At 44.2% G+C, this 22,220-nt stretch overlaps 1 protein-coding gene across 11 annotated transcripts; it reads left to right on the top strand.

Moving 5' to 3' along the window:
* On the top strand, nt 12,473-21,346 carry ZNF140 (zinc finger protein 140). Of its 11 annotated transcripts, XM_021072901.1 has the most exons (6): nt 12,601-12,743; nt 13,083-13,137; nt 14,146-14,259; nt 16,060-16,186; nt 16,603-16,698; nt 19,463-21,346. In XM_021072901.1, the coding sequence occupies exons 4-6, from the start codon at nt 16,153-16,155 to the stop codon at nt 20,629-20,631; spliced, it is 1,299 nt and encodes a 432-aa protein (XP_020928560.1). In that variant the 5' UTR covers nt 12,601-12,743; nt 13,083-13,137; nt 14,146-14,259; nt 16,060-16,152; the 3' UTR covers nt 20,632-21,346. The 11 variants fall into 11 exon arrangements, with proteins under 11 accessions (XP_020928551.1, XP_020928550.1, XP_020928553.1 ...); XM_021072898.1 differs by lacking the exon at nt 14,146-14,259 and having other exon boundaries at nt 12,530-12,743; XM_021072897.1 differs by lacking the exon at nt 14,146-14,259 and having other exon boundaries at nt 12,558-12,743; nt 16,600-16,698.

The following is a 22,220-nucleotide window of genomic DNA, read 5'->3' as shown; positions in this document are numbered from 1 at the left end:
ATCGCTGGAAGCAGATACTGACGTGAAGTTTGGGGAGCAAGGTGTTTATTGAGAAATGACATGAAGGGGCAGGAGGATAAAATGGAAAGGATTGGTCAGAGGGAGAAGTCTCATGGACTGTAGGTTGTGGAGATCTTGGCCAGGCCAGTGAAGTCCTGAAGTCAGCAGTGCCCACAGGAGTCTCATGTTTGGCTAAGATGGTCAGGCCCTTATGACCCTGGGTTGTAATCAGCAAAGGCCAGCTGCCCCAGGCAGACAGTGACCTGGGGGGAAGCAGCTTTTCCTCTGAGGCCAGCTCTGCAGAGGAGGTCCCTATTGCTGGGCAGCAGGTGCTCCTGAGGGGGCGCCTGGGAGATGCACCTCTGGCTGCCCAGTTCCTCCCTTCCACTGCAGGCCCACTTTTCCACAGCTGGGCATGTCTGAAGAAGGAGAAGATTGGGAGAGATTGCAGCCCTTCTGTTGCAGTTGTTTTCTCTCACCTGTTTCCCATCTCAGGCATTTACCACCTGTACTGGTGTTGGCAGCTCCCTGGGTGCCTGCAGCGGGTCTGAGCCCTGGTCACCGTGCCCTTCTCAGGGACAAGCTGTTGTGTATCTTCAGTTACTGTCACCATTGGGCAGGGAAGGCCAGAGAAACACCTGGGTGGGCCACTTGAGTCCTCTCGGACTCCTCCCTACCCCATGGGGTAGCAGCCCCTACCCCATGGCCAACACCCCTGCCCAGACAGCGACTCCTCTGACCTCGTCCCTGGACACAAGGAGCACAGTCCCCACCACTGTGTCTGGATAATGAAGCAGAGAACACCACCCATGGTGAAAAGTGTCCCCTTTGGGGATCAAGGCCTTTAACCCCACGCAGCCCAGAGTGGAGGTGCAGGAAGCACAAAACCCCAGAGACTCACTGGTGGGGGCAGGGGAAGCCAGCCCTGCCTTCCATGCCATGGCTCCTAGACCCATGGGTCTTTCTACTTGAGGATACAGCACTGTGTGTCTTTGGTTCAGTTTATAGGCTGCACTTGAATGGCAGCACCCAGTCCTGATAGAATATTGCTTCCAAGCCAGGGCTTTAGCAGTGCTTTCACTGGGCTGTTTCAAAGGTTCCAGGTGCTGGTACCTGTGCAGTGAGGTATGTTATGTATCCAGTGGGTCCTTTTGTGCAGAGCATGGTCTTTCACACTCCTCGGCTGTTAGGTGGGCCCTCTGGTCTGAGATGGTGTTGGTGGAACTGGCTGATCAGACTCTGTGTAAGCCTTTGGGTAGTAGTGCTGGCTGAGGTTCTGTGGGCAGTAAAGAAAACTCACACCTGGAATATGTGTTTTTCCTCTGGAACCAAACACTGGCCTTTTCAGGGCCAAAGTTTTCACCTTGACAATGAGTGCCAGTTGGTCTCCCCAAGGGATGGTCTGTATGGGGGCTCAGCCTTGGGCTCTTAGTTTGGACCTTCAGTAGTGGCTGTTGATACATCAGCCCTGCGAGGAGAATCTCCATGCTACTGGACAGACTGACAGCTTGGCAATTAGAGGGATCCCTTCATTGGATCCTGGTCTTTGGTCAAGGGGTCACCATGGGGAAGGGGAAGGCCAGATGGAAGACTCTGAAACTTACTCCCCAGATAAGACAGAAATAAAACTAGTACTGGAGTTCCTGATATGGCTCAGCAGTTAATTAACCTGACTAGCATCCATGAGGATGTGGGTTTGATCCCTGGCATCGCTCAGTGGATTAAGTATCCTGCATTGCTGTGAGCTGTGGCATAGGTCACAGACGCAGCTTGGATCCTGCATTGCTGTGGCTGTGGGTAGGCCAGCAGCTGCAGCTCCAACCGGACCCCTAGCCTGGTAACATCCATATGCCATGGGTGCAGCCCCAAAAAGACGAAACAAAAGAAAAGGAATAAAACCAGTACTGCATTCCAGGTAAGAGGATGAGAGGAGGTAGAGATGAGTGCTGTCCTTAGAAACCTGAAGGATGCCGTGCTGGTGCTCCTGTCACCTCCCTGTTTAATTCAGTAGGGATAGACTGTAGAAGCCTGGTGTGTCCTAGGAGTCACTAAAGACGAGACACAACCTCAACCAAGCAGAGGTTCAACTTGCAGATATGGTGCTGTTTCTAAGCAGATCACATGCCCTTGGGTTCATAGTGTGCAGCCTTTGATTTGACAAATGTATTCTTTTTACCCTACTCAGGAAAAAGGATCAGAAAATGTTTGCATTACCATGAGAAAAACAAGGCAGGTTGAGGATCCAGGTTTATGTGGCTGTGGTGTAGATCAGCAGCTGCAGCTTCGATTTGACCCTTAGCCTGGGAACCTCCATGTGCCCCGGGTATGGCCCTAAAAAGCAAACAAACAAACAAAAAAGTTTGTATTACCATGAAGCAGACTACGTTACACTTTCAGTTTTACCCCAGGGCTGTCATAATGTAGTCTGAGAAGATCCAGACTATCTGGACACACATAGAACACCACAGTGGTGAAATTGTGCTGGCCAGACAGGATGACCCTGATATACTACACGCATTCCAGAGGACAGGCCATGACCCTGTAAAGGTTTAGCAATTTGCTAGGAAAGACAGCATCCATTTTTTTGGGGGCCATGTCTGAAGCATGTGGAAATTCTCAGGTCAGGGAACAAACCCATGCCACAGCAGTGACAATGCCAGATCCTTAACTGCTAGGCCACCAGGGGACTCTCTGGCATTCACATTTTTGCACACTGCTTTATAGATAATTCAGGAAGTTTGCATAGGCTGGTTTTCTAGTGATTTATGTATTTATTGACATCAAATTTTAGTTATTTTCTTATTTGGTATCTCCTCTGCACCTGTGGTTTTATGTATTTTTTATTAATAATATTTGTGAATCCTGGAGTTCCTGTTATGACACAGCGGTAATGAACCTAACTAGTATCCATGAGGATGCGAGTTCAATCCCTGGCCTTGCTCAGTGGGTTAAGGAACTGGCATTGCCGTGAGCTATGGTGTAGATTGCAAACACAGCCTGGATTCTGGGTTGCTGTGGCTGTGGCTCTGGCCAGCAGCTGCAGCTCTGATTTGACCCTTAGCCTGAGAACTTACATATGCTGCAAGTGTGGCCCTAAAAAGCAAAAAAAAAAAAAAAAAAAAAAAAAAAGAATTCTCCTTTATTCTTTTTCCATCTTGGCAGAAGTTTGTCTGTTAGCCTTTACAACAAACAAGATTTTGATTTTGTTGATCTGTCAATACCTGTTATTTGCTGGAAACTGGATTTGGCCAAGGCCAGCACTAACATACCTGAAATTCCTTGATATACTATAGGGATTTAAGAAAATATGATAGTTGATATGGATTTATCATGAGTAATTCATTCACCAATTCCCTCAATTTTGACCTCTGAGAGGGTTCAGAAGACACTTCTACTGGGGCACTGAAAAACTACTGGGTGAGGGGAGCTTGAGCATCCTGTAAAGTGTGCGTTGTTGGCTAAGGGTGAAGTCGGAGAATGATGCCACTGAAATAAGACCTGTGATATCAGAGGAGATGGTAGGATTCTGGAATGGAATAGTCCTGGTAGCAGAATTTAGGTTTTTTGTTTTTTTTGGGCTACACCTGAGGCATATGGAGGTTCCCAGGCTACGGATCAAATCAGAGCTGCAGCTGCCAGCCTACAGCACAGGCACAGCAATGCAGGATCTGAGCCGAGTCTGAGACCTACATCATAGCTCATGGAAATGCCAGATCCTTAATCCACTGAGCGAGGCCAGGGATCGAACCTGCATTCTCATGGATACTAGTCGGATTCATTTCCGCTGAGCCACAGTGGGAACTCCCACTGACCCTATTATTATACTTTCTTTACTATAAAATGGGTCATTGGATCTGAAGCTAGTGATGGGCACACGATGAGTCACACTGTCCTGTCTGCTGTCTCTGCCTCTTCTAGGCATTAATGTGAGACAGAAAAATCCACATCCTTTTCCTCCATGACCAAATTCAACCACATCACCTTTCTCTTATGCTTCCTTATCCTTAATGTTCCACTTTTGCTCCCATCAGGATTCTGACAACCAGCCAAGAAATCAGCTTGTGTCCATATCCCCAGCCATCTGTCCTATAGGAAGCAGATTTCCAGTGTCCTGCTTGCAGCTTTGACTACTGGGAAGCTTTCCCTTAAAACTGTCCTTTAGGGAGTTCCTGACATGGCTCAGTGGTAATGAACCTGACTAGTTTCCATGAGGATGTGGGTTTGATCCCTGGCCTCACTTCAGTGAGTTAAGAATCTGGTGTTGCCATGAGATGTGGTGAAGGTCACAGACATGACTTGGATCCTGCATTGCTGTGGCTGTGGTGTAGGCCAGCAACTATAGCTCCAATTCGACTCCTGGCCTGGGAACTTCCATATGCCACAGATACAGCCCTAAAAAATAAAAAAATAAAAAAATCCAACCCAAAAAACCCAAACCGTCCTTTAGCATCTTCACAGTGATCCCTTCCAGATTTAAAACTTACATACCATGTTCATAAAATCAGTTTAAGGAAGGTTTTGTTTGTCTCTGCTTCTGATCCCTGCTGCTGAAATTATTATTTGCAAGTCAAAGAAGAGGAAAACGTTAGAGTCAATAAAAGAACCCTGAGAGGGATGTATTTATGTATTCTTATTCTTAAAAATATATTCAGAAGCTCTCTTCATGTGGCAGAGTCTGGAAGCTCCTTTGAACAGAAGACTTCCTGTTTGTCCCTGTGTGATCTCTGGGCCGCTGAAGAAATTTGATTTAGAAATGAAGAGCAGCCACAATGAAGAACAGTATGGAGGTTTCTCAGACTAAAAATAGAGTTACCATATGATCCAGCAATCCTACTCCTGGGCATATACCCAGACAAAAACTATAATTTGAGAAGATAAATGCACCCCCTGTGTTCATAGCAGCACTATTCACAATAGTCAAGACTTGGAAATGACCTAAATGTCCATCAACAGAGGAATGGATTAAAAAGATGTGGTAGGTATATACCATGGAATATTACTCAACCATAAAATAGAGTGAAATAATGCCATTTGCAACAACATGGATGGACCTAGGGATTATCATACTCAGTGAAATAAAGCAGACAAACACAAATATCACATGATATCACTTATAGGTGGAATCTAAAATATGACCCAAATCAACATCTACAAAACATAAGCAGACACACAGACACAGAAAAAAGACGTGTGGTTGCCAAGGGGAAGGGGGGTGAGGGAGGGAAGGGCTGGGAATTTGGGATTAGCAGATTCAAACCAGTATATATAAAATGGATAAATAACAAGGTCCTACTGTATAGCACAGGGAACTATGTTCAATATCCTGTAACAAACCATAATGGGAAAAGAATATGAAAAATATATACATATAACTGAGTCACAGCAGAGATTAACACAGCATTGTAAACGAACTATGCTTCAATAAATTAAAAAAAAAATAAGCAGAGTATTTTATTCTATAGACATTGTTGGGACCTATGACCAAACATTTTGGACAAAATAATAATACCACACTAAAAAATATAAATTTCAAAAGGGATAATTTTATTTATTTTTTAAAAATTTTCAGCTACACCTGTGGCATAGAGGTTCCCAGGTCAGGGATCAAGCCCAAGCTGGAGCTGTGATCTACACAACAGCCATGGCAACACCAAATCCTTAACCCACTTTGTGGCTGGGGATTGAACCAATGCCTCCACAGAGACAAGCTGGATCATTAACCCAATGAGCCACAGTGGGAACTCCCAAAAGGGATAATTTTATAATTGTGATAAGAGAAGCAATAAAAGTATCATATAATTATACAAATACTTATACATAGATGAAAAAGATTTTTAAAACATATTGAGATCAACTATAAAGCATAGATTTCACCTCATAAATTTAACATTATCAGATATAAAATTGTTTTGTCTATAGTTTCATTTTTAACATTTAAGTCTTTAATCTGTTTGACTAATTTATGATAAATTGATACAATGAAAGATGCACATTGACAAAAAGATGCTAACTGAATATATACAATTAAGAAAAAATATTTTATGAGCCTCTACATACCATGTACCACCTACCATGAACCATAGTTCTAGGCAATGAGGTGGGTGCAAATAAGACTGAAAGGTTTTTGCTCTCAGGAGCTTATGTTATGAGGGGAGATAGACAATAATCATTTTAAACAACTTTTTAAAAGAGTTCCCTGGCGGCTCAGCTGGTGAAGCATCTGGTATTGTCATTGCTGTAGCCCAGGTCTGAACCCTGGCCTGGGAACTTCTGCACTCCACAGTCAGGGCAAAAAAAAAAAGAAAAAAAAAGTTAAAACCAGGGCGATATGATAGAGATTAATTTGAGTGTGAGAGAAGCAACAATAGGATGGAGTAGTTTTAAAGGATTTTTTTTTTCTGAGGGCCAGCGCCCACAGCATATGGAGGTTCCCAGGCTAGGGATCGAATCAGAGCTGCAGCTGCCGGCCTACACCACAGCCACAGCAACACCGGATCCTTAACCCACTGAGCAAGGCCAGGGATTAAACACACCCTCATGGTTCCTAGTCGGATTCGTTTCCGCTGTGCCTCGACGGGAACTCCTGAGTGTTTTTCTTTATAGGTTTTATGTGTGTGTGTGTATTACAATATGCACACCCTACTTAACACAATCTACTGGTATTGTCATTTTCCCACTTTGAAGTGCAGAAACCTCACTTCTGTGTCAGCCCCTATACTCTCCTCACTCTGTAATATAACTGAAGGATTTCCTTTTTGTAAATGGAAGCAACACATAAGACCATCAAATGTGATTTTAGGAGTTCCTGGTGGGCTGGAATGGGATCGGCAGTGTCTTGGGAGTGTTGGGATGCAGGTTTGATCCCTGCCCCGGCACAGTGGGTTAAGGATCCGGTGTTGCAGCAACTGCAGCATAGGTCACAACTGCAGCTCGGATCTGATCCCTGGCTTAGGAACTCCATATACTGTGGCCAAAAAGGAAAACGTGATTTTAAAAATTCATGAGGATAGTCCATTATGTTTACCCTTATTTTCACCCATTTCACTTTTTTTTCTGTGTGTGTGTATGTGTCTTTTTGTCCTTTTAGGGCTGCACCCACGGCATATAGAGGTTCCCAGGCTAGGGGTCAAATCAGAGCTGCAGCTGCCGGCCTACACTGCAGCCACAGCAATGCCAGACCCAAGCCATGCCTGCGACCTAGACCACAACCCATGGCAACACTGGATTCTTAACCCACTGAACGAGGCCAGGGATGGAACCCACAACATCATGGTTCCTAGTTGGATTCCTTTCCACTGCGCCATGACCAGAACTCCCCACTTTTTTTTTTTAAAGTTCTAGCCCTCCTCCTGTTATCGTTTCCTTTATAATTGTAGAACCTCCTTTAGCCAGTCTTTAAGGCCTGCTGCTGACAAATTCTTAATTTTTCTTCACCTGAAGGGCTTCATCATCTGGGGGTCTTTATTTTCCCTTCATTTCTGAGGAGCATTTTTGCTAGACAGAGAATTAAGGATTTACAATATTTTTTCTTGAAAAATGTTCCATCTCCTTCTGGCTTCCATGGTTTCAGGTGAGATACTCACTGTTATTTAACTGTTCCCCTACAGAGAGTGTGTCATTTCTTTCTTCAAATGAATAGTCACAACTGAATTTCTAGTAAGTCTGTATAGGGAATAAGGCTATATTCAAAATTTCTCCAGGACACAAACTCCTAAGACTAACCTAGAAAAGTTAGAAAGGAGAGTAAGAGGGTACATGTCCTATCAGAAAGCTATGGTAATAAAACAATATGATAGGTATAGGAATAGACAAACAGATCACGGGGGCAAAACAGAGGATTCTGAAAGAGACCCAGATATAAAGGGATTTAGTATTAGAAGAGTGTAGGGTATATTTTATTTTTTTTAAATTTTTGTCTTATTAGGGCCGCACTTACAGCACATGTAAGTTCCCATGCAAGGGATCAAATTGGAGCTGTAGCTGCCAGCCTATACCACAACCACAGCAACTTCAGATCTGAGCCAAGTCCGAGAACTACACTGCAGCTCACAGCAATGCCAGGTCCTTAACCCACTGAGCAAGGCCAGGGATCGAATCCCCATCCTCATGTATACTAGTTGGGTTCCTTACCATTGAGCCACAATGGGAAGTCCCTAAGGTATATTTTAAAACTTGGAATCCCTAGCCTGGGAACCTCCATATGCCACGGGTACGGCCCTAAAAAGACAAAAAGACCACCCCCCCAAAAAAAACCCCAAAAAACAACAACAAAAAACAAAACAAAACTCCGAATGTGGATACCCATTCTAAATAAGAGAAATTCAAAAGTCATGGAGTTCCTGTTGTGGCTCAGCAGGTTACAAACATGACTAGTATCTATGAGTATGTGCGTTCAATCCCTGGCCTTGCTCAGTGGGTTAAGGATCCAGCATGCTGTGAGCTGTGGTGTAGGTCACAGACACAGCTTGGGTCCCATATTGCTGTGGCTGTGGCATAGGCCAGCAGCTGCAGCTGTAATCAGACTCCTAGCCTGGGAACTTCCATATGCCACAGATGTGGCCCTAAAAAGAAAAAAAAAGTCAAAAAGAAAAAGACTGATAGTTCTCACTTCATAAAAATTTCAAAGTACAGCATGTGTGCTCACCTGTACACAGGCACATACAACCCCATCACATATAAAGGGAAAATACATGTAATGACTTGTGAGAATGTGCTGTATCTGCAACATATACATGAAGGTTATAAAATCTCACTAGGAGTTCCCGTAGTGGTGCAGCAGAAACGAATCCGACTAGGAACCATGAGGTTGCAGGTTCGATCCCTGGCCTAGATCAGTGGGTTAAGGATCCAGTGTTGCCATGGACTGTGGTGTAGGTTGCAGACTTGGCTTGGATCTGGCACTGCTCTGGCCCCGGCGTAGGCTGGCAGCTATAGCTGCTATTGGACCCCTAGCCTAGGAACGTCCATGTGCTGCCGGTTCGGCCCTAAAAAGACAAAAATAAAATCTCACCACACAAAAACTCCTACAAATCAGTAATAAAATCATAGGGATCCTAATGGAAAAACAGGCAAAGGATATGAGGAGGTATTTCACATAAGAGAAGTAAGAACTAGTTAATGAACTGGGTTGTTGATTTTTACAAAAATTAAACTAAAGCGAGATATTTTAACTCATATGATGAAATGAGTTAAATCTCATCATATGACAAAATTAAATTTTGATAAAATTCATTTGTCATTCATTGAGCCTCATGCTATGCCAAGCAATGTGCTAGTTATGGGTATAGTGATAAGCAAAATGGTCTCTAGACTCATAGTACTTTTAGTCTAATGAGGTAGTTAATTACTAAAAAAAAATAATCACAAATACACATATATAATTACAAACATAACATGCAAATTATTGTAAATTATAAAGAGAATAAGGATAGGGTTCAAGGAGAGTTTACAACCAAAGTAATCTTATTCAGAGATTACATTAGGATCAGAGTGATCTAAGGTGGGCAAGGGGTGGCCACAGCATGTGGCAGCCTGAAGCAGGATCTCAGTTCCCTGACTAGGGATTGAACCTGGGCCACAGTGGAGAAGCACCAAATCCTAACCATCAGGGGCTAGCAGCTAGGACCAGGGCCCTGGCTCTTGTCTGCTTTGAGGAAGGAATCAGCAGACAAAAAGTAGTGAGGCAGTAAGGTGTTTATTAGGAGAGAAGGCATTTGCAGAGAAAGCACAGATCAGCTGAGAGAGACACAGAGAGAGGGAGCTGTGGGGTGGTTTAAATCGCTTATATGGGGGCAGTCTTCCTCTGTCTGATAATCTTGCTCTGTTGGCCTCAAGTCCATATTTGGTCTCACTCAGCACCCTCCCCTCTGTGCGGACATCTTTTAGCCAAGATGCATTCCAGCTGGAGGGACTCTGGGAAGTTATCAGATCATATTATGGTCTACTTGCCCCCTCCCTTCTCTGACCCTTGAGGAAACTTTTGCACATGTGCAGTTCGGGAGATCTCGACCTCAAGAATGAGAAATGTGTGGTCTATTTTATCTTTTATCCAAGCAGGACACAGCTCCTCCCTGCTCCTGCCATAATCTTTATCTTGAAGTATCTGTCCACAGGGGACAGATTCTAGTTGCTTAGGCTGGGACCCATTTATCTCCTGCCTCAAGAGAACACTTCTCTGAAGTATAAACTGAAATGAGCTAATTAATTTATGGTATGTAGTGACAGATAACCTTCTCAGGGGTAGAGTAAATTAACATGCTCAAAGGTCCTGCCATGAATGACATATGGGGAAAGAAGGTTAGCAGAGTTACCGGAGCAAAGTAATGTAAAAAGAGCTTGAAAATTCAGATGGGGTAAGATCATGCAGACTACTGGGGACTATGTTAAGGACCTCTGCCTTTGTTTCAGAGCAATCAAATTTTGGAATTGCTTTTATTTTATTTTTTTGTCTCTTTAGGGCGCACCAGAAGCATATGGAAGTTCCCAGGCTAGGGGTATATCAGAGCCTCAGCTGCTGGCCTTCACCACAGCCACAGCAACACCAGATCCTTAACCCACTGAGCGAGGCCAGGGATTGAACCCTCAACCTCATGGTTCCTAGTCGGATTCATTTCCACTGCGCCACAATGGGAACTCCTGGAATTGCTTTTATAAACATCAGGCTGACTTCTGTATGAAGAAAAGATTTGGAGGAAATTGATGTGGTGAAGTTATAGCAAGATGGCAGGTGAGAAATAATATTTTGGACAAGATTGGTAGTTAAGATTAAGCACAAACACACGTCAATCTCAACATGTACTAAAAAGAATCCATTTCTTCTCTCTTAAATTTGCTTTTCCTGTATTTGTCATCTTAGTGAAATAAAATGATTAACCAAAAGATACAGGCAAGTCATCTGTGGTTTAAGTAGAAGGTGAACAGTAGAATGGATAACATAGTGGTTGAAGAGGTTTTACAGAATGAACTGTAAACACCCAAACAAGAAAACTAGTTCCTCCTTCTCCCCCATCAACCATATCCAATTCATTAATGGGTCCTTTACACATTTTTTTTTAGGGCCACACCTGTGGCATATGGAGGTTCCCAGGCTAGGGGTCCAATTGGAGCTATAGCTGCAGGCCTATGCCACAGCCACAGCAACATCAGATCCAAGCTGTGTCCTTGACCTATACCACAGCTCACAGCAACGCCAGATTCTTAACCCACTGAGCGAGGCCAGGGATTGAACCTGCAACCTCATGGTTCCTAGTCGGATTCATTTCCCCTGCGCCACAATGGAACTCCTACACTCTTCTTTTACTTATTTATTCTGTTTAGCTATATGTTTGGCCACGTCCACGCCATGTGGAAGCTTCCAGGTCAGGGATCAAACCCACATCACAGCAGCAACCTGAGCTGCTGCGATGACAGTGCCGGATCTTTAACCCACTGCATCACAAGATAACTCCCTACAATCTTCTTTTAAACTGTTTCTTTGCAAGCAGCTCTTTGCAGGAAACCAACCTCAGCAGGAGGCCCCTTTCCTGGTCACTTTAGCAAAGCTACATTGCAACTAACTTTTAAACCAGGAACCCCCCTGTTCAGCTCCAGCGCTAGCACACCTTTCAAATCTTTTGATCACATAATATCTTGTCTAAAGAATAAGCAGGAATTCCTGCTGTGGCACAATAGGATCTGTGGGGTCTTGGGAGCATCTTGTGAGCGCTGGGACGTAGGTTACATGCCTGGCACAGTGGCTTAGGTCGAAGCTGTGGCTGGGATCTGATTCTTGTCCCTGGGAACTCCAAATGCCTCGGGCGGCCTTTAAAAAAAAGAAAGAGAGAAAGAAAGAAGGAAGGAAGGAAGGAAAGAAGGAAAGAAGGAAGGAAGGAAAGAAAGAAAGAAGGAAGGAAAGAAAGAAAGAAGGAAAGAAAAGAAAGAAAGAAAGAAAGAGCAATTAACAGATGACTAAACAATGCTTCCCTAGCTTCCTCTTCAGTAATCTTGCAACAAACTTTGCGACCAAACTACATCACCGGGTTCACAAGCCAGCAACCTGACAACTCCCCCCGACCCATTAACTGAGATGACTTCATTTTAAAACTTTCATGGCCCAGCAGAATCCTGAGAGGTGGCTTTTGGGGACACTGAATCCATCATTTCTCCGAATTGCCGGCATTCTGAATAAAAGCACCTTTCCCTGACACCAACATTTGTCTCTCCCAAGCATTGATTTTTCGAGCTTCGAGAAGCCGTACCTGATTGGGTAACATCTTGACTCAGTCTCCCCTGACCCGCAGCTCCTAGAATCCAGGATACGGAAGGCAGTAGCCTTCAATGGCATTCCTGGCTCAGGTCCTTTCCTTCAGTTCACCGATACAGTCAGCCATTGCAGCTGTCAGGGATGGGGGGTCCTCAAGGGAGGTATTGGGGCTGCAGTCGGTTCTGGAAGTTGTAGTCTGAGTGGGGAGGACTGCTCTGTAGGAGGCTGCGGCCGCGGTGGGCCCTGGGAAATGCGCCTAACTGAAGCTCGTCCCCGCCCCCCCGCCCCGTGGGCGCGGCGCCTCCTGGGAGTTGTAGTGTGTGTGGGCGAGTTGCCCACGATGCGCGGAGACCGCGGTGGGTCTTGGGAAGCCGAGCCGCGGCAGGCCCTGGCTTGGTTCGCGTCCGTCTCTGAGGCTCCGGAAGGCGCAGTTTGCGGGGCGCCGGCGCGGAGTCACTGCTCGCAGAGCCAAGAGCTGAGCGCCTGGCCTGCGCGGGCCGAGGTAGGGGAAGGGCCCGCCCTGCCACGCCGATCCCCGCCGGGGCCGGGGGCGGGGGCTCCATCCCAAGCTGGGGAAGCGTGGGCCCGCATGGCCTGCAGCGAGGAGGAAACGCCCCGAGGTGCAGCCCCCTTAAAGGCGGTGGCGCGGCGGGCGCGGGTCAGGTCCGGGCTCGGGTCAGGTCCGGGCCCGGAGCCCCTCCGCAGCGGCGAGGGGGTTGTCCCGGGCCCGTGCAGCTGTGTGACAAGGGCGGGGAATGCGGAGCCGCGGCACCCTGGTCCGGGCCCGTTACCTGGCGCGGCCCTTCGGCCCCCGCATTCAGCATCTTTCTCTCCCTGCCAGCCCTGCCGTCCGCATTTTCTGCTTTCCGCGGGCCCTGCCGGGAGCCATGTCTTGGGTAAGCTGGTGTGCCTTTCTGGGGGAGAGAGGCTTGCTTTCTCCTAAAACATTCCTCCCCGACCCCGTGCTCCCCCCACCCTCGCCCCTTTCTCTCTCGTGTACATCCGGGGAGGGAAGAGGGTTCTGGTGGGGTGGGGGCAGGGGGCGCAGGCCCGGCGTGGGCAGGTTTCTGACCTGGCTGTCATGTTCCTCTTCCCCCCGGGTATTAGAAGGTCTCATTCCCTCTGCGTTAATTGGCATTATTTTTATTGTCTACTTCCCGTACCAGTGGTCTCAGTGTGTGAGCCCTGGTACAGCACTGTTAGTATCACCAAATAATTTCTTGGAAATGTATATCCAAGAGCCCCAACCCGGGCTTGTGGACCAGAAACTGGGTGTGCGGTCTGCACATTGACAGCCCCTTCTGGTGGTTTAATGCGCGACGTGTCCTAGGACTTGGGGATCTGCAGGGAGCAAAACAACATCTTTGAACTCACAGAGCTCATTTTTCAGGCATGACGTTTAGTTTCTTTAGCAAGGAACACTAATTATTGCTGTGGTTGAGGCTAAATGCCATGCTGGCAGTTGTGCTTCACAGAGGTGGGGAATAAGGCCAACTAGAGAGTTCAAGGTGTGGCTCAGCGGTAGCAACCTGACTAATATGCGTGAGGACTAGAGTTCAATCCCTGGCCTCTTTCAGTGGGTTAAGGATCCGGGTCTTGCTGTGGCTGTGGTGTGTAGTTCTTTGGCTGCAGCTCCCATTCAACCCTAGCCTGGGAATTTACATAGGCTCCTGGTGCTGCCCTAAAAAGACAGGAAAAAAAAAAAAAAAGGCCAGCCATTCCTAATTAGTGCATCTGCTTTTAGTGTCACTTCTCTTCTTGTCCTAGTTGTCTCCTAATGTAGAGGGTCTCTTGCTGGGAGTCCAGTTTCCATCTGTGCTGCAGATCCCACTTCTACACTAGGAAACAGCTTCCTTTATTGGTCAATAACCTGTAAGAGATTATAGGCACTTAATCCTTTTTAGGAGTTCCCGTCGTGGCGCAGCGGGAACGAATCTGACTAGGAACCATGAGGTTGTGGGTTCGATCCCTGCCTTTGCTCAGTGGGTTAAGGATCTGGTGTTGCTGTGAGCTGCGGGGTAAGTCGCTCTCAAAAGACAAAAAAAAAAATCCTTTTTAGGAGTTCCCATTGTGGCTCAGCAGGTTAAGAACTGAACTAGTATCCATGAGGATAAAGGTTTGATCCCTGGTCTTGCTCAGTGGGTTAAGAATCTGGCATTGCCACATGGCATAGTTTGAAGATGTGGCTTGGAGCTGGCACTGCTGTGGCTGTGGTGTAGGTCGGCATCTACAGCCCTGATTTAGCCCCTGGCCTGGGAACTTCCATTTGCCACAGGTGTGGCTCTAATTAAAAAAACAACAAAAAAAACCCTGTAAAATATAGCTCTGTCATACTTCTGGGGCTGTTACTAGTTTCGGATTTTTTTTGTGTGTGTGTTTTTGCCTTTTCTTGAGCCGCTCCTGTGGCACATGGAGGTTCCCATGCTAGGGGTCCAATTGGAGCTGTAGCCACTGGCCTATGCCAGAGCCACAGCAACACGGGATCCAAGCCGCGTCTGCAACCTACACCACAGCTCACGGCAACGCCAGATCCTCAACCCACTGAGCAAGGCCAGGGATTGAACCCGCAACCCCATGTTAACCACTGCGCCATGACGGGAACTCCCGGATTTTTTTATTTTATATTTTTTGGCCATCCCTTGGCCTTTGGAGTTCCTGGGCCAGGCATTGAATCTTAGTGGAGCTGCAACCTGTGCCACAGCTGAGGCAACACTGGATCCACAACCCACTGCACGGGGTTGGGCTGGGGATTGAACTCCATCCATGCCACCGCAGATACCATCTATCCCTTTGCACCACTGCAAGAACTCCTAGTTTGGGACTTTTTAAAATTTGTAATCATTCCTAACACTTATTGAGTGAGTCACTCAAGTGCAAAACCAGGCTGCAAAGCAGGGGCCTATTATTCCCACTAACCCTGAGGGAAAAAGCTTTAGATTCTATCCTGGGAGGTATTATAATTCCTTCCTTGGGAGGACCTTGTACTTTCCTCTTTATCGTCTTGTTCTGTGATGTTGCTAAAGTTGCTTCCAAATTTCACAGCTATTTCTTCAGAAACGGGGTGCTGTGATAAACTTGAGTGCGTGCCCCATTTAACAGGATGCTGCTGCTGTCTGCCTGTTGTGACCATGAAGAAATTCTTGCTCAATCATATTAAAATAGGCTGATATCAGGGAAAATATACATTCCCCATTAAACATAAAAGAATGGCCATCACTATTTGTAAAGTATTGTGCAATCTTGAAAATTTTTTATTTTATTTTATTAGGGCTGCACCTATGCCATATAGAAGTTCCAGGCTAGGGGTCGAATTGGAGCTTCAGCTGCAGGCCTATGCCACAGCCACAGCAATGCCAGATCTGAGCCATGTCTGCAGCCTATACCACAGCTCATGGTAATGATGGATCCTTAACCCACTGAGCAAGGCCAGGGATCAAACCTGCGTCCTCAGAGATATTAGTTGGGTTTGTTACTGCTGAGCCACAATGGGAACTCCTTAAGAATTTTTACAACCAGAGTCAGAAATCCATGTTGTTTACATGTATAATCCTTTATCTTTCACAAAATTGTAAATTATCTCAGGACAAAGCATATGTGTTTTTTTCTTCTTTCCTCTAATTAATACCTTAAAACAAAACAGCTGTAGTTATACTCTTAGTAATTACTCAGGATCCTAAAAACTGCCCTGGATCCTAAAAACTGCCCTTGCACTACTTATATACTCTGGCCACCCTCCAGAGTGAGATTCATTTCACTTTTGATCAGGGGCCTTTGGGAGAATTGGGTGTTGGTTGTGCAGGTGTCTGTATATCTTTCAGGGGTCAGTGACATTCAGCGATGTGGCCATAGACTTCTCCCAGGAGGAGTGGGAATGGCTTCAGCCTGCTCAAAGGGATTTGTACAGACATGTAATGTTGGAGAACTATGGCCACCTGGTCTCACTGGGTAGGTATTTCTTCTCATCTCCCCTCAGTCAGAATCTGACCTTTAGGATGGCTGTTGTGAATCTTGATTGTCTGGCTGAATGTACCCAAGGGAAGTAAGTTTGGGGTTTTTTTAAATTTAAAAATATTTTGTTTATTTATTTATTTGGCCATTCCCACAGCATGCAGAAGTTCCCTGGCCAGTGCTTGAATATGGGCCACAGCAGTGACAATGCTGATTCCTTAACTACTATGCCACCAGAGAACTCCTAAGTTTTTTTTTTTTTTTTTTTTTACTAGCTTTTAAGAGGGAGTTATAACTTCACCTAATCTTTAGACATCTTTCATGTTTACATCAGGCATTGCTATTAAAGGCCCCTCTTTTCTGAGTATTCAAACTTAAGATTAAATTTGAATTTATTTCATTTCTGCAAGCAGGTCTTAACATTTCGAAGCCAGATGTGGTTTCCTTATTGGAGCAAGGGAAAGAGCCCTGGCTGGGGAAAGGAGATGTGAACAGAGACCTGTTTTCAGGTGAGTGAATTAGAAGCTGATGGGGAGTTTTTTTAATTTTAATTTTTATTTATTTTGTCTTTTTGCCTTTTCTAGGGCCGCTCCTGCGGCAAATGGGGGTTCCCAGGCTAGGGGTTGAATCGGAACTACAGCTGCCAGCCTATGCCACAGCCACAGCAACACAGGATCCAAGCTGTTTCTGTGACGTACACCACAGCTCATGGAAATGCCAGATCCTTAACCCACTGAGTGAGGCCAGGCCAGGGATGGAACCCACATCTTCATGGACAGTAGTTGGATTTGTTACTGCTGAGCCAGGATAAGAACTCTTTTCAAATTCTTATTTGCCAACTGTGTATCTTTTTTGGTGAGGTGTCTTTTTGAGTCTTTAGAGCATTTTAAAATTGAGTTGCTCTTTTTTTGTTTGTTTTTTTTTTGTTTGTTTTTTAGGGCCACACCTGCAGCATATGAAGGTCCCAGGCTAGGTATCCAATCAGAGCTGCAGCTGCCTGCCAGTGCCACTGCCACAGCAACACCAGATCTGAGCCACATTGGCGACCTATACTGCAGCTTGCAGCAATGCTGGATCTTTTAACCTTTTGAGCAAGGCCAGGGATTGAACCTACGTCCTCATGGATACTAGTGGGATTCTTAACCTGCTGAGCCACAGTGGGGACCCAGGAGTTGCTCATACTCTTTTTTTAATGTCTTTTTAGCGCCACACCCACAGCATATGGCAGTTCCCAGGGTAGGGGTCAAATTGAAGCTACAGCTGCCAGCCTACACCACAGCCATAGTAATGCCAGATCCAAGCCTTATCTGTGACCTACACCAAAGCTCATGGCAACGTGGGATCCTTAACCCACTAAGCATCCTTAACCCACTGAATGAGGCCAGGGATCAAACCTGTGTCCTCTTGGATACTAGATGGATTTGTTACCCCATGAGCCCTGTTCATTTTCTTAGTGTTGAGTTTTATTAAGGGTCCTTTGTATATTTTGGGTAATAGTTCTTGTCAGATGTGTCTTGCAAATATTTTCTCTCAGTCTGTGGCCTGTCTTCTCATTCTCTTGACACTGGCTTTTGCAGAGCAGAAATTTTTAATTTTAATGAAGTCCAGCTTATCAGTTAATTCTTTCATGGATTGTGCCTTTGGTATAACATCTGAAAAGTCATCACCACATCCAAGGACATCTGGGTTTTCTCCTGTTACCTTCTAGGGGTTTTATAGCTTTTGTTTTACATTTAGCTCTCTGATCCTTTTTGAATTAATTTTTGTTAAGAGTGTTAGGTCTGTGTGTAGATTCACTGTTAGGCATGTCGATGTCTAGTTCCATTACCATTTGTTGAGAAGGCTTATTTGCTCCCTTGTGTTGTCAGAGATGAATTGACTATAACTATGCAGGTGTATTTTGAACTCTTTGCTCTATTGGTCTGTTTGTCTGGTCTTTCACTAGTACTGCACTGTCTTGATTACTCTAATTTTGAAGTCACATGTTAGTCCTCTATGTTATCCCTTAGTGCTGTGTTAAGTATTCTAAGTCATTTACTTCTTCATATAAATTTTAGAATCAGTTTGTTGAAATCTGTAAAATAACATACTGGAATTTCGATCTATATACCAAGCTGGAAATTTTGAACTTCCAGAAAATTTGCAGCAATAGTACAAAGAATACCAATATGCCCTTTGCTCACAATCTTCTGCTGCCAACATTTTGCCGTTTGTTTTATCATTTGGTGTATGATTTTTTTTTTATTCCTGAAACATTTGGGAATAAGTTGTATACATCATGACCTTTTAACCCCACAAGAATTCCTAAGAATAAAGGTGTGAGAGAATATTTTAAAATTTTCATGTTATAAAGTTCTGTTCTTCCAAAATGATAAAATCCCTTACTAAAATTTAGCCTGGAGAAAAGCAGGGCCTGTGTTTATCTGTCAAAAGCCTATGATGGAAAGATACCCGTTAAAACCTAAGTTGGGAGTTCCTATTGTGACGCAGTGGAAACGAATCCAACTAGGAACCATGAGGTTGTGGGTTCGATCCCTGGCCTCATTCAGTGGGTTGAGGATCTGGCGTTGCCGTGAGCTGTGGTGTAGGTCGAAGACGCAGCTCGAATTTGTTGTTGTGGCTGTGGTGTAGGTCGGCAGCTACAGCTCCGATTAGACCCCTAGCCTGGGAACTTCCATATGCTGTGGATGTGGCCCTAAATAGACAAAAGACAAACAAACAAACAAAAAACCTAAGCTGATTTTCACATAGCAGTTAGGAAAGTAGAGTTAGTGTGAGGATGCTAGAAGATACTTTTCATAGACACCTTTCATTCATTCATTCATTCATTCAGAATAAATTACTGTAAAATGTTCCAATGGCACTAAGTGAACAAGTCTGATTTCTTTGTGGGACCTGAGGAACACTTGCGGTCTATTGGCAGCATTATGAAATTGTCATTTTCAAGTCATTCTGGCAGCAAATAAAGTTTTAAGTGGAGGTGAAGAAAACCATTTATCCCTCACAGTTACTTATATTTCTGATAGATCTGTTTCTTCCTTACCTTCAGTTACTTATTTTTGGTCTTTCTTCTTACTCACCTACATCTCTCCTCTGTTTGATGTCTTCTGAATTTCTGGGTGTATTGCTTAGATTTCAATGTCATATATGACAAGTATAAAAGCCATGCAATGCTAAGATTTGTTTTTCAATTTAATTTTCATTAAAAACTAGGAGAATGGCTTTTGTTTTACTCAATACAGAAAATGAGAAACATTTACTTTTTTTTTTCAGCTTCAGAGTCAAATGGTGAGATCAAAGAATTTTCTCAAAAAAGTATCATATATGAAGATGACTCATTCCAGTATTTGATGGTGGAAAGGTTTCTAAGCCAAGGTTCTGAGTGTTCCAGTTTTAAAGAAGGCTGGAAACGTGTGGGTGGTACTGAGATACTGCAGGGAAACCCGGAATGTATCAGGCAAGTGACAGTTTCCCATCAGGAAGCCCTGTCCCAACATCTGAGTGTCAGTACTGTGGAGAGACCCTATGGATGCCATGAATGTGGAAAGACTTTCAGTCGGCGCTTTTCCCTTGTGTTACATCAGAGGACTCACACTGGAGAGAAACCCTATGTGTGTAAAGAATGTGGCAAAACCTTCAGCCAAATCTCAAATCTTGTGAAACATCAGATGATACATACTGGAAAGAAACCACATGAGTGTAAAGACTGTAATAAAACATTTAGTTACCTTTCATTCCTCATTGAACACCAGAGAACACATACTGGGGAGAAACCCTACGGATGTACCGAATGTGGAAAGGCCTTTAGCCGTGCCTCTAACCTCACGCGACATCAGAGAATTCACATAGGAAAGAAACAGTATGTATGTAGGAAATGTGGGAAGGCCTTCAGCAGTGGCTCTGAACTCCTTCGCCATCAGATTACACACACTGGAGAGAAACCTTATGAATGCATTGAGTGTGGGAAGGCATTTCGCCGTTCTTCACACCTTACCCGGCATCAGAGTGTCCATACCTCCAAAACCCCCTATGAATGCAACGAATGCAGTAAAGCCTTCCGTTGCCATTCATTCCTCCTTAAACATCAGAGAATTCATGCTGGAGAAAAGCTCTATGAATGTGATGAATGTGGTAAAGTTTTCGCATGGCATGCATCCCTTGCACAACATATGAAAATCCATACTGGAGAAAAACCCTATGCATGTACTGAATGTGACAAAACCTTTAGTCGGAGCTTCTCCCTCATTCTACACCAGATAACTCATACTGGGGAGAAACCCTATGTATGTAAAGTATGCAATAAATCCTTCAGCTGGAGCTCAAACCTTGCTAAACATCAGAGGACACACACTCTACATAACCCCTTTGAGTATGGAAATTCGTTTAACTACCACTCATTCCTTACTGAACACCAGGAAATTCACACCATAGTCAAAACCTAAGAATGTATGGATTGATAAACAAAAGCAGCTAATGCCTTACTTTGATTGCAGAGAACTCTTGGAAAGAAGCCTTATATGAATGTGTTGAATGTGACAAAATGTGGTCTCTATTCAACGTCCTGGAGAAAAACCCCAGGAATATGTGGGAAAGCCATTAATAGCTGCTCACTCTCTGTAAAATCAGAAGACAAAATCAGTCTGTATTGAGATTTTTCATGTGGTAGGATTCCCTAGACCTACATTCGTAAATTCCTACCAGGAAAGTATACATGTCCAGTAAATGTGAGAAACTTTTTAAAGAGGTGAGGTCATATTCTGCCCCTGTCAGCTCAAGCAGGACAGAATGCATGGGTGAGGGTGTACTTTTTCCTGGACATCAGAAAATTCATAATGAAGGAAAATCATACACAATGATTTAGGAATGCCTTCATGTACCATGTAATACTTACTAAATTGTAAATACTTTTCTAAGGAGAAAAAGCACCCTCTAAAAGAACCTAACATAGAGTGACTGCAGTATTTCAGACCTACAGAATTATCCTGAGAAAACCACCATTGTAATGACTGGGCAGAACCTTAGAACTCCAGGAAGTTACACTGAGAGAGCGAGCCAGGAAGGGAGTTTTTTTTTTGGGGGGGGGAGTGATTGTTTTGGCTTTGTTTTTTAAAAGCAAATTCAGAAAAGCTATAAATAAACCTTTTGATTCATGGTAAATTAATGTGGTACTGGCTGAGTTTTTTGTTTTTTGTTTTTTTCCAAAGCAAATGTGCTTCTGAAAATGCAACTATCAAATTATTGACATCAACAGTGAAGAGTATCTTCTATAAAAACATTATACATGGAGTTCCCATCTTGGCTTAGCAGTTAATGAACCCGACTAGCATCCATGAGGACATGGGTTTGATCCCTGGCCTCGCTTAGTGGGTTAAGGATCCGGAGCTGCTGTGAGCTGTGGTGTAGGTCACAAACTAGGCTCAGATCGTGCATTCTTGTGGCTGTGGCATAGGCCGGCAGCTACAGCTCCAGTTGGACCCTACCCTGGGAACCTCCACATGCTGTGGGTGTGGCCCTAAAGAGAGAAGACAAAAAAAAAAAAAAAATATATATATATATATATATGTATGTGTATATATATATATATATATGTATGTATATATATATACATATATATACACACACACACACAAACATAGAAACATTTTTAAGTACCTTATGGTTGTAACTTTGAGACAGAGTTTTGACTTAAGGTTATGCTAACTCACGTTTACTCTTAGTCTGAAATAAATGTAAATAAGATACGTCACAGGAAATTGCCAGTGTAATTTTCCTCTTTTTTCCATTTACAGTTAGAACTTTCTTTTGTAAAAGCACATAGTCGTCAAAATGAATCAGGTTATGTTTTTTCATTTTCCATGTATACCTTGCCCATCCTTTATTTTCCCAGTTTAAATGTTATCTTTGAAGCACCTGATTGCCTCCTTTTAAGAACCTTTCACATTTAGTACATGAAATATGTAATCTAGCACTTAAATAAGTGCCTCATTTAAGTATACTTTTCTATGTATATGTAAATTTCCTTTCACAAAAT

The sequence above is a fragment of the Sus scrofa genome, chromosome 14 (assembly GCF_000003025.6).
Source record: "Sus scrofa isolate TJ Tabasco breed Duroc chromosome 14, Sscrofa11.1, whole genome shotgun sequence".
Taxonomy (NCBI): Eukaryota; Metazoa; Chordata; class Mammalia; order Artiodactyla; family Suidae; genus Sus; species Sus scrofa.
This window is presented reverse-complemented; position numbering and strand designations above follow the sequence as displayed.